Source organism: Tupaia chinensis, unplaced genomic scaffold (genome assembly GCF_000334495.1).
Source record: "Tupaia chinensis unplaced genomic scaffold, TupChi_1.0 Scaffold000217_1, whole genome shotgun sequence".
NCBI lineage: Eukaryota > Metazoa > Chordata > Mammalia > Scandentia > Tupaiidae > Tupaia > Tupaia belangeri.
In genome coordinates this window covers 8,542,107-8,554,293 of record NW_006159692.1, presented here as the reverse complement: position 1 = coordinate 8,554,293, position 12,187 = coordinate 8,542,107, and the positions used below count along the sequence as shown (strand labels likewise).

At 47.5% G+C, this 12,187-nt stretch overlaps 1 protein-coding gene across 2 annotated transcripts in view; it reads right to left on the bottom strand.

Annotated features, from left to right (window-relative positions):
- Positions 1-9,610: 9,610 nt before the first annotated feature.
- ALOX5 (arachidonate 5-lipoxygenase) overlaps positions 9,611-12,187 on the bottom strand; it is a 40,955-nt gene continuing 38,378 nt past the window's right edge. Inside the window, exons 11-13 of one of the 2 annotated variants that reach the window (XM_027771511.1) lie at positions 11,949-12,049; positions 11,431-11,601; positions 9,976-10,293 (exon numbers count right to left, since the gene is read on the bottom strand). In XM_027771511.1, coding sequence (XP_027627312.1) covers positions 10,114-10,293; positions 11,431-11,601; positions 11,949-12,049 — 452 coding nt within the window. In that variant the 3' untranslated portion in view covers positions 9,976-10,113. Of the gene's footprint in view, positions 10,294-11,430; positions 11,602-11,948; positions 12,050-12,187 lie in introns of both variants that reach the window. The other variant, XM_027771510.1, reaches the window with a different exon arrangement.

Here is a 12,187-nt window from a genome sequence, read left to right as displayed (position 1 = left end):
GCTCGCCTCAGGTTCAAGTTCAGGGGTGTCTGCCAACAGCATGTGGGAGCAGTGCGAGTCTTATTCATGGAAACTGACCCACAGCCAGTTGAGAGGGAGAACCAGGGAGACCAGCAAGGTTGCTTGCAGACGCCTCTGGCTTCTGGCAGAGTGTCCCCGAGGCCACAGTCTCAGGGTCAACCACCCCCAGGGCTGTGAGCGCTGAGGGCAGGACATGTAGCCTGGGTCAGGAGTTCGTGAAGTGGAGGGAGGGAGGCCAGGCCTGGCCAGACATGCAAGGGGTCGGGGAGGTAGGCCCCACGACACTTTGTGGAACTGTGGGTACAGCTGAGAGGACTCAACTCCAGGGAATGATGGGCCCTTGGGGTTGGCGAACCTGCTCAGGGCAACCTGTGCTGTGGCAGCTTCCAGAGCCAGGGATGGGGGGGGTTGGGGCTGAAGGAGGAACCCATGCTGTAAGCACGGGACGCCCATGGCTTTTAGGGCATGCACAGGAGGCACCAGCAGGTGTTGGTGCAGGCAGGTCGGAGGCACCGGTGCTGCAGCCCTTGAAGTCCACTGCAGTGACGGGACGCAGTGGGCTGCACAGCCTCCTCCGGGGGCTCTTCCCATCTGGACAGGTAGCATAGCGTTGCTCCAAGGCGGCCTCCTGTCTGTAAATGAACTTACTGACATCCAGGTGCCCGTCATTTACATAGCATCCTGCTGATACCTGTTGTGACAGCAAAACAGGCAGTTGGGGCAGATTGGAGGGCCCACAGGGCTGAATGGCTCTCCATGTGCCCTTCACGGGAAAAGCTTGCCCACTGTTGGTACGAGTGGTGCCTTTAGAACTTGCTGGTGCCCAGCTCTTGGGATGACTTGGTGACAGAGGCGTGGCTGAGTCCCCACCACATTTCTGTGTTGCTGGGTCTGGGAAGAGATGACGGGCGACTCCGGAGGGTAATGAGGAAGGGAGGGGAGTGCGTGCTTCCAGATCTGAGATTTTCTCTGCTCCTGAGGCTGGTGGGAGATAGGGTGAATACGGGGTGCACACTGAGCTGACTGGATGATGGAATGCAGCTGGCCTCTCTCAGGAAAAGAGGGACTGTCTAGTTAAGAATTGAGAAGAGATTTGAGGCTCAGCTGCAGTGGTGCATGGTGGTCAGCAGGTGGGGACCGTGGCAGGTCCAGGTTCAATTCCTAGCCCCTGCTAAAGGCTGGGCACCGTGGTGTGTGCCTCTAATCCCAGTGACTTGGGAGGCTGAGGCAGAAAGGTTGCAATAGAGACCCTGTCGGAAAAGGAATTTAGTAAAGTAAGATCAGTGCAGTGGAGAGGAAGGCGTGCAGCGATCAGAGCTGTCAGTGTGATGGAGGAAGGTCAAACCCAGCCCTTCTCCCTGAGAAAAGGCCCCTCTGCTGGAACAAGGCTGGGCGGGCTGGCCAGGGCACTCAGAGTAAAGCCTGCTCACAGCTGCCTTCCGGCAGGCGGAGGCATCACACTCACAGGTGTGCTCGTGGAGTGTATCTATGCATGCGTGACAACAAAGGACGCACTTGCTGTGGTCATTCACCTCACCCTGCAGCTTGTTTTTCTTATCTAACAATTTTGTTTTTCTCTCTGCACATAGATACCTACCTTATTTTTTCTAAATAATGAAGGATTTAAGTTCTTTTTTTCTTTTTTTTTTTTTTGTAGATTTTTTGCCATGGGGCATATGTGCTCATAGGAAAGAGAGAGAAAGTGAGATATCTCCCCTCCCCTTGGGGAATGGCCACGCCACAGTCCCGTCTCCATTCCCCTCTTGGGATCTTGGGCATACCCATACGTATGACAGGTATGTCTGTGCTTTTTATTTATTTATTTTATTTATTTATTTTTATTTAACTTACTTATTTTTAATTTGACCAGAGAGGGACAGAGCGAGAACAAGCGAGAGAGAAACCAAACTGCTAGGTGCAGGATTTGAACTGCAATTGGCCATGTGGGTGTCCAGTGCCCTTAACCACTATGCCACCTGTCAACCCCCCAACCTGGTGTGTTTTTCACGCCACTAGGTCCAGGACTCAAACTGTGGAGTTGGCCATGTGGGATCCAGCGCCTTCACCATGCCACCTGCTGGCCCATATTCTTAATGATATATAGATTTTTAGATTGCTTACTAATTTTTTATATTAGAAACAAAGTTGAAATCCAATTCACGACATTTGTATACTCAAGTGTGTGGGGAGAAGGAAGGGACTGTCTAAAGATAAAGTCTTAGAAATAGGAATAAAAGGGGTGGATTCATTTTAACTTCTAAGTTGCAAAACTGACCTGTGAAATGATTAACTCACTTTCCCACTGCAAGAAGGTGAGTCTCTTTTCTTATATTCCTGTTACATGAGTGTTATTTTTTTAAGTTATTACTAAACCGTTGTTATTCCTTTGTATCTCATTGAGGTTAACTCTGCATCTCTCAGATAAATGACATCAAGCATCTTTTGTTTCCTGCCCACTTCTGCTTCTGTGAATTTCATGCCTTAGCCATTTTTCTCTCTTTTTAAATGTTTACATCGACTCATAAATAATTTTTATGACATGGGGACATCAACTCTGTTTTTATATGTGATAGACATGCAGTTGATAAGTTAGTTTTAATTTTTTAAATATTTTATTTAGAATAGTTTTAGGTTCACAACAGGACTGGAAGAAAGCACAGAGAGTACCCATGCCCTCAAACCCCACACATACACATGAAAATTAATAATAATAATAAAAAATAATAATTTTCAACAAATGGTGCTGGAACAACTGAATATTCACACTCAAAAAAGCCAATGTAGGCATAGACCCTATACCTTCAAAAAATTACAGTAACTCGAAATGGACCATAGATCTAAATGCAATGTGCAAAACCATGAAATGCGAAGATAACAGGAGAAAACCTTGATGACCGAGGGTGTGGTTAAGACTTTAGTCTGTCGCTGTCCACACCCTGAGTGGGACACGTGTTACAGTCCTAACTGGCACTGCCACGCCATTGGCACTCCCAGTCTGCAGTTCAGAGTAGGGTTCATTCTTGGGGTTGCACATTCTATAGGTTTGGACACATGTGTAATGACATGTCCACCGTATATTATCGTGTCTGCCCTAAAACCCTTCCCTGCTCCACCTATTCAGTGTCCGTCCCCCATGCCCTGCCTCTGGAAACTACTGGTTTATTTGCTCCATCATTTAGCCTTTTCCAGAAGGTTGTGTGTTTGGAGTCATGCAGCCTTTTCACTTTGCGGCTTTCACTTACTGATGTGCGCCTTACATGTCTCGCCATGACTGGGTCGGCCATTTCTCCACATTGCACATTATTCCATCACCAGGGTGAGGCTTAGTTTGTTACTCATTCACCTACCACCTGATTGCCTCCACATTTTGGCAATTATGAATAAAGCTGCTCTAGACATCCATGTGTAGATTTTTGTTTGTTTGTTTTTTAAGTTTGTTTCTTCCCTGAGTGAGACAGAGAAAGAGAAAAAGAGAGGGCATGTATCCCCAACAGGGTCTCGGTGCTGCAGTCCAACCCTAGCTTTCCAGATCATAGGCACACTGGTGCCAAAGTGCTTAGGGAGGTCTCCAGACTTGGAACCAACAACCTTCTCATGTGGGATCACCTCTCTTGCAAAGTGTCATGTTTTACTGCTGTGCCACTCTCTGGCTCCCCCATGTGTGGGTTTTTGTGTGAACATAAGTTTACAGTTCCACTGAGTAAATTATAAGGAATCTGATTGCTCGACTGTGTGGTAAGCGCTTGCTCAGTAATAGTTTTATAACAAACTGTGAAGCTGTTTTCCACAGTGGCTGTACCGTTTTGCATTCTGTCCAGCACTGAATGTGAGTTCCTGCTGCTCCATGTCCTTGTCAGCGTTTGGTGGCTTCAGCGTTTGGATTTGGGCCATTTTAATAGGCATGTAGTGATAGCTCATTATCATTTCAATTTTTATTTCCTTGATGACATATAAAGTGGAACATTTTAATGAAGTCCATCTTATCAATTATTTCTTCATGAATTGTTCTTGTGGCATTTTATCTCAACAGTCATAGCCACACCCAAGGTCATCAAGGTTTTCACCTACATTATCTTCTAGGAGTTTTATAGTTTTGCATATTACATTTAGATCCATGGTCCATTTTTAGTTACTGTAATTTTTTAAAAAGAATTATTTTATTTATTATTGTTTTTAAATTCGAACAGATAAGGACAGAGTGAGAGAGAATGAAAGTTAAAAAGCAAGCTGCCAGGTCCAAGACCCAAACCATGGTCAGCCATGTGGGAGTCCAGTGCCCTAACCATTATGCCAACTGCTGCCCAAGTTACTGTAATTTTTTAAAAAGAATTATTTTATTTATTATTGTTTTTAAATTCGAACAGATAAGGACAGAGTGAGAGAGAATGAAAGTTAAAAAGCAAGCTGCCAGGTCCAAGACCCAAACCATGGTCAGCCATGTGGGAGTCCAGTGCCCTAACCATTATGCCAACTGCTGCCCAAGTTACTGTAATTTTTTTTTTTTTAAGAGGTTTTCGCTATAGGGCATGTGCGCTCACCAGAAAGACAGAGAGAGACAGAGAGATAGAAAGTTAGAAATCACCCCCCAGTGGGGCTGGCCATGCCACAATCCCTTCTCCATTCTCCTCCCGGGATCTTGGGCACGCATGCACACGCGCCCGGCGTGGGTTTAAGCCACCGGCTCTGGGACTCAAACTGCGGTCTACTACATGGGAGTCCAGTGGCATAGCCATTATGCTAACTGCTGGTCCCCTGTAATTTTTTTTAAGGTGTAAGGTCTGTGCCTGCATTCACTTTTTTGCATGTGATGTTCAGTTGTTTGTTACAGCACCATTGTTTGAAAAGACTGTCTTTGCTCCACTGTATTGCTATTTGTCAAAGATCAGTTATGTATACTTATGAAAATTTATTTTTGGACCCTTTATTCTGTTCCATTGTTTTTTTTGCCAATATTACACTATTTTGATACTGTAGATTTTATACTAAGTGTTGAAGTTAGGTAGTGTCAATTCCAGAAATTTGTTGTTCTCCTCTTGTGTTTTATTAGCTATTGTGGGTCTTTTGTCTTCCTGTACAAACTTTAGAATCACTTTAATACCCACAAAATAATTTGTGAGATTTTTATTGGAGTTGCATTGAATCTATAAATCAAATGGAAAGAACTGGTATCTTGACAATACTGAGTCTTCCTATTCATGAATATCGAATATCTCTTCATATGTTTAGTTCTTTGATTTCTATCATTAGAGTTTTGTAGTTTTCCTCATATGAATTTTGTACACAGTTAGTGGATTTACACCCAAGTATTTACTTCTAGGCATGCTAATGTAAATGGTATTTTGTTTTTCATTTCAGATTTCACTTGTTCATTGCTGATGTATAGGAAAGTGATTAACTTTTGAATATTAACCTTGTATACTATAACCTTGTTGTATTCACTTACTAGTTTCAAGAGGTTTTTTTTTTGTTGTTGATTCTTTGAGGTTTTCTACGTAGATAGCCATATTATCTGCTTGCAAAGGCAGTTTTATTTCTTCCTTCTCGTTATGTATATGTTTTCTTGTCTTATTGCATTAGGTCAGACTTCATAAGTTGTTTCAACATTTTAGAAGTTTAAACAACTATTCTGTGAGAATATACATATCCTAAATTCTACAGTTAACATTTCACTGTATACTTTACCATATATCTCCACATATTCATCACTCTATCCACCTATTAACTCTTACTTTTATGCATAGAAACCATGGGTATAATTTACCCCAGTCACTTTAGTATGCATATCTTTAACTATAAATAAATTTCTATGTTTTTTTTTGTTTTGGATAATATTCACATACAGCGTAATGCATAAATCTTCAGTGTATCACCTGATGAGTTTGACAAATGTATCTAGAGCCTAAGTAACCACAAATGCTATCAGTATACAGAACGTTATCTCAATTCTGAAAATTCTCTGATGCCCCTTTCTGGTCCACTGCTGTGTCCATGCCCCTTCAAAAGCAAACTCTATTCTGATTTCTTTCTCACCAGATAATGGTTTTAGCCTGATCTGGAACTTAATGAAGTCATGCAGTACAAGGGGACTTCAAAATATTCCTAGAAAAATAGAATTAAAGTATGAGTTTATTTTGGGGCAAAAATTTTGAAAGGTCAGTTTTAAAGACATCCCTTCATATGTGCTATTAAAAGTATGCATGTAGGGGCCAGCAGGTGGCATAGTGGTTAAAGTGCTGTCCCCCCTCCCCCCACAAAACAAAGTATCCATAAACCTTAAAAAAATTATTATTTTAACTTTATTATTATTTTCCAATTTGATCAGAGAGACAGAAAGTGAGAAAGGAAGCCACCAGATCCAAGACTTGAACCATGGTTGACCATGTGGGAGTCCAGCGCCTTTAACCACCATGCCACCAGCCAGACCCTCCATAAACTTTTTGAAGATCCCTATATATACTCTGTTTTTAAAAGTCATTACAGCCCTTATTAACATGTGTGTTATTCACTGCAAGATACAGGGTTTACCTGGCCTGTTTCAGTTGTACTTCAATGTCTAAGGTTACGTCTGGATATAGCACACAGAGTAGCCCACAAAAGCTGATCCAAGTTCAACTTTTTTTTTTTTTTTTTTTTTTTTGCCATAGGGCACATGTGCTTTCCAGAGAAGGTGAGAGACAAGAGAGGGAAAGTTGAGAAAATCACCCCCCAGGAAGGATGGCCATGCTCAGTCCCTTCTCTTCCATTCTCTTGGGGTTTTGGGGACACATGTGCATACACCTGGCGTGATTTTCAAGCCACTGAGTCTGAGACTTGAACTGCAGTCAGCCATGTGGGAATCTAACTGCCTTAACTGCTGGATCATGGGCAGGAGTGTGCACACTGCACACACCTGGAGGCCCCTGGATATGGACCGCCACCATCCCACATAGCCCCACCACTGCACCTCCACGGCTGGCCAGTCATTTTCATTTTAGGCCTTCTAGCAGATGTGTAGTTACATTTTGTTGTGGTTTTCAATTTGCATTTATTTTTTAAAAAATATTTATTTATTTTATTTAATTTATTATTATTTAGTTTGACCAGAGAGAGACAGAGAGAGAAAGGGAAAGTAAGAAAGCAAGCCACCAGGTCTGGGACTCGAATCACAGTCAGCTATGTGGGAGTCCAGCACCCCAACCACCACACCACCTTCTGGCCTCTGATTTGCATTTTCTTAATGACTGATGATGTTGAGCATCTTTTCATATGCTTACTTGTAATTCTCAGATTCCTTTATCTGCTCTTATTGGGCCAGACACCCGCAGCCAAATCTAGCTTATGACTTGTTTCGTAAAGTTCTTGAGCTAGGAATGTTTTTATATTTTTTAAGTTGTATAAAAAATGCAAAAGATCATATGTAATCTTCAGAACCTAGAATATCTTACAGAAAAAAATCATGATTTTGCTATGTATGGGGGACAGGGCCTTCAAAAGTTCGTGGAAAATGCGTTATGAAAAAGCTACCTATAGATTTTGGGGCCAGCTTTGGCCTGTGGTTAAGGCAGCTAGATCCCACATGGTGGACTGCATGGTTTGGGTCCCAGACCTGGCAGCTTGAAAAACATGCTGAATGTGTGTGTGTAGGCATCCCGAAACCCTGAGAGGAGAATGGAGAAGGGATTGTAGTGTGACCATCTCTCCTGGGGGTGACTTCTCTCTCTCTCTCTCTTTCTCTCCAGCAAATGCACACACTATAGAGCAAACCATTTACCCTGTAACAAACTGAAAAAAAAAACGATGCATGGATTTTAAAAAATATATACCCGTGAACGAGCAGTTAGCGTAATGGCTATGTCGCTGGATTCCCACGTAGTCGACCGCAGTTCGCATCCTGGACCTGGTGGCTTAGAACTCATGCTGGGTGCATGTGCGTGCGTGCCCAAGATCCCAAGAGGAGAATGGAGGAGAAGGGATTGTGGCATGACCATCCCCCCTGGGGGTGATTTCTTGCTTTCTGTCTCTATGTCTCTCTCTGTCTGTGGCGAGCGAACACGCCCTATAGCAAAAAAACCTCTCAAAAAAAATATATATATATATATACCCAAATAAACTCATATGTGAATTCCACTTTCCACGAACTTTCTGAAGTCCCTTTAATGTTAGCGTTTCTGATACTGTCTTCTAGATCTCTGAGACGCTCGACCGAACATTCCCTCTCTACTTTAGACTGCATCATTTCTACTGACCTATCTTCGAATTCGTCCTCTCCTTGCTATGTCTTCTCTGTTCTGCTGTGAAGCTCATTCAGCCACTTTTTAGTTCTAGAATTTCCATTTTTGGCTTCTCCTACTGCTGCTACTTTTTCTGCTCCCCTTCCTTCTCCCAGTGCATAGTTCTTTGCTGAGGTTTTCTGTATTTTTCATAAATTGGAGCATAATTCCTTTAACTTACTGAGCAAATATATATAAGCTGTGTTAAAATGCTGTCTGCTAATTCCAACATTTGAGTCATCTTGTGACTTGTCTGTGAACTGTCATTTCCCTTGGGAATAAGTCCCATTTTCCTAAGTCTTTGTATTGTGTCCTGGGGTTGTGAATGTTGTAGAGATTTTGAATTCTGTTAATTATGTTATTCCCTCAAAGAGTATTGATTTTTATTTTTTTATTACTTTAAAGAAAGCGATTAATTTGGTTGAACATAAATGGAAAACTGAAACCTCAAGTGCCACTTGGGTTGTACTATAGTTTGAATGTACATCCTCCCCAAAAATCACACATTGGGACTGAACCCCACGGTGGTAGTATTGGGAGGTGGGGCCAGTGCCCTTACGAGAGGCCTCAGAGCGCGTTTGAGGAAGCGGAGACTGAGCCCTCCCCAGACTCTGAGCCTCCTGTACCTTGACCTTAGACTGCTAGCCTCCACCACTGTGAGAATTACATTTTTGTCTTTTACTAATTATTCAGTCTCAAGTATTTTGTTATAGCAGTGCAAGTTCTTTATGGCTTCAGAAACACATGTGCACCTTCTCTTGTGCATGGGAGACGCAAATCCTGACATGGAGCTGCTTTCTTGCCACCCCAGAGCACTTTCAACAAACACTGGAGACCCTGCTGACACTGTCCTGAAGGCACGTGTGTGTAGGAGGGGACCATGGGTCTCCATGTCCACGCTCGGGCTGGTGCTGCTTACTGGGCCTGGGGGAGAATGCAAGGTCCCTGGCCCCCAAGGCGATGACTCAAGTCTGTCAGTGAGGTGCCCTTGCCTGGAGAGAAACGAGGCCGCTGCTTTGCCAGGCCTGGGGCGCAGGGGTAAATAAGGGGGTTCCTTGTCCTCTCCCATCCTATGGGACAGACCCCACAGAAGGGAGGCAGCTGACGCTTGAACAGAGCCCTGGGGAGAGACAAGCTCTCTGGCCAGGGAGTCCTTCCCAGAGGTGGTGGCACGTGGGATGTGTGCTGAAGAAAGCGGAGCTGCCTGGGGAAGGGAGGAAAAAGCACCTTCCCGGACCTGTGCGGAGGCTTTCCCCGGAAAGAATCATCACAGCAGTTAGGACTTTTTTGGGGTGACAGGGAGCTGTTGGGGGTGACTGGAACGTAGCACAGGGAATGAGACCTGTTTCACATGAACTTTATTTTTATGACAATCAATTCTTAACTCCTTCAGCAGGGTTTTACCTGGGCACTGCCTATGCGTGAGGAATCGGACCACTTCTAGAGAAAACAGAGCATGGACATCCACGTCTCCCACAGGGACAGCCCTCGATCGGTGGCCCTGGCCTGCGGTTGCTGCTGGGTGCAGCTGAGGAGCTAGGGGAAGGCAGGGCGATGCAGTCCCGCCCTGTGTGGGAGGGATCCCTGCCCTGTTTACATGCTTCGAGCAAAGTTAGGGATTCCCTAAAGATGGAGGAAGAAACAGGAAAACACCAAAGCTTTGCGAATATGGGCCGACTGGGAGTGGCCTTTGGTTTGAACCAGCCGCCTGGAGTCAGCGCGTGTAACTGCTGGCCTCGGTCAGAGGGCAAGAAGCGGGCCGCCAGGAGGCCCAGCGAGGAGCCAGGAGCCCGCCGAGCCTGGCTGGCCGAGCAGCTGGCCGGCGTGAGAAGGGCAGGCCTGCTCAGATGGCCACGCTGTTGGGAATGCGGTCGGGGGACAAGTAGTAGTACGGCAGCTTCTTGTTCTTGTTGCGCTCGGCGATCGTGCTGACGATGGCCTCGAGGTTCTTGCGGAATCGCGCCATGGCCTCCTTTACCGGCTTCTCGATGAAGTGCTCCTCTGGGTACATGCCCAGGAACAGCTGAGGGCCCAGACACAAACAGGCTGGCTGACACACACCAGTGGCTTTGTCTCACCCCAGGGAGCACCCCTTGGGAGGCAGGAGGGATGTTTGCCCATCTGCCCTCTGCCACCTGCCCAGCGTGTCTCAGGAATGCAGTTTTGCCCTCAGCTGCTTTCCCTGCGGCGGGCTCCAGGCGGGGGCTTCACCCATCAAAGGGGAGGACTGCCTGGTGCTCCTCGGGCCCCATAGTGATAGGTGTGCGGCGGGCTGCTGGGGTCCTAGCTGAGGTGGGCACGTGGCCCTGGTGTCCAGCTCAGGCCCAGCCTCTGCAGCACTGTCACTGCCCAGCTTTGTTCCAGGAGCAGAGCATGGGGACGAGCCCAGGAGGGTCACAGCCAGGCCCCGTGGGTCAGGGAGTGGGCGAGGCGGCCGCCCTGTCCAGGAGCTGTGCCCATTCACACCCTCACACAGGTGTCTGCAAACGAAAACCAGACGTGTCTCTTTAAAAGCTACTGGATTGCTGAAATCAGTTCCAGGGATGCAAAGGCTGCGAGAGACATCATATGCTATTGTTGGTGGCGGGGTTTTAGATTTAGTCTGTGGAGGGTGATTCAGTCTCAGTGGTCTTTGACCAAGAAATTCCTCTACTAAGCACGTATCCTCCAGTCATGCTGAACACACGTGCAGACACATGTACAAGGGTGTCTGGCGAAGGGCTGACCCGTTAGCAAAGGCTTGAAGCAACCTGGAGGCCCCCAGGTCTGTGCTGGTTGGAACGGTCCCATCATTTCTACCGCACCAAGCTATTGCCGAGGAACCGGACTCGACACATGTGTCTGGAACCTGGGGAACCCTTAGTCCTACCCTCTGGGTACCAGGGAGAAACTGCATGGGTGAGCCATGTCAATAGCTGGGATGGTGGCGTGCCACCCCCGGTGACAGTGAGTGGGCGCTCTCCTGCCTGGCTCCCCCACCCCGACCTCTGTGCAGGCTCAGGGCCGAGAACCTGAAGGCGCCTGCAGCCTTCCTGCCTCTCCGGCCTCGGAGGTGAGGGTTCCCGGCCCCACCTTCCACCCTGAGCCCTGAGTCACAGAGCAGGTTAATGAACGGTGAGACCTGGGGTGACTGCTGTAGTCCCTCACCCTGCTGGCTCACCTCGTTTTCCTGAAACTGGCTCAGTGCCCACACTGCACCCAGGTGCCAGCAGGAGCGCCCTCGGTCGGGCAGTGTGTCCACGATCTGCTCGATGGTCACCACACCCTTGGCCGTGGGCGGTGGGGCCCGCATGGTTGGGGGTGCGTTGGGGATCCAGGAGCACCAGTCGTACTGCAGGGACAGCAACCGATACGAGTGGGCACCCCAGCAGCCCACCTGCATGTGGCCTGCCAAGCCAGTATAGGGGGGTACCCGCCGGGCCCTCCCTGCTCCCTAGTGCCCCTCGTCCCTCCAGCGGGCTGGGCAGGGCCCTGGCCTCAGCCCCTGTAGCTGGCACCCTTGGCTGGACGGGCAGCCTGTGTCTGCAGCCCTGCTCCAGGCCCTGAGGCTGCCAGCAGGGAAGACAGGTGGGAGGCTGGAGCAGGAGGAGAAAGGGGGTAGGCCAGGCTCAGCCAGGCCAGAGCAGGTCAAGGGAATTAGCGGGTTCCTGTCCAGAAGGCCGGGCTGCCCTGGCTTACCTGGCCGAAGTTCACCGCCGCGTGCTGGGCCGAGGCGGTGAAGATCACCACAGTCAGGTACTCCGACAGCTTCTCCCTGCTCTTGATGGCCTTGGGAAAGCCTGAGGGGGCCACATGCTGGCTGAGGCCCTGCCCCTGAGAGGGACACCAGCCCCCTAGAGTCCCCACTTCCCATCCATGGGCTGGATGGCCTATGGGCAGGACACACTCTTGGGGACAGCAGCTTGCCTGGCATTCCT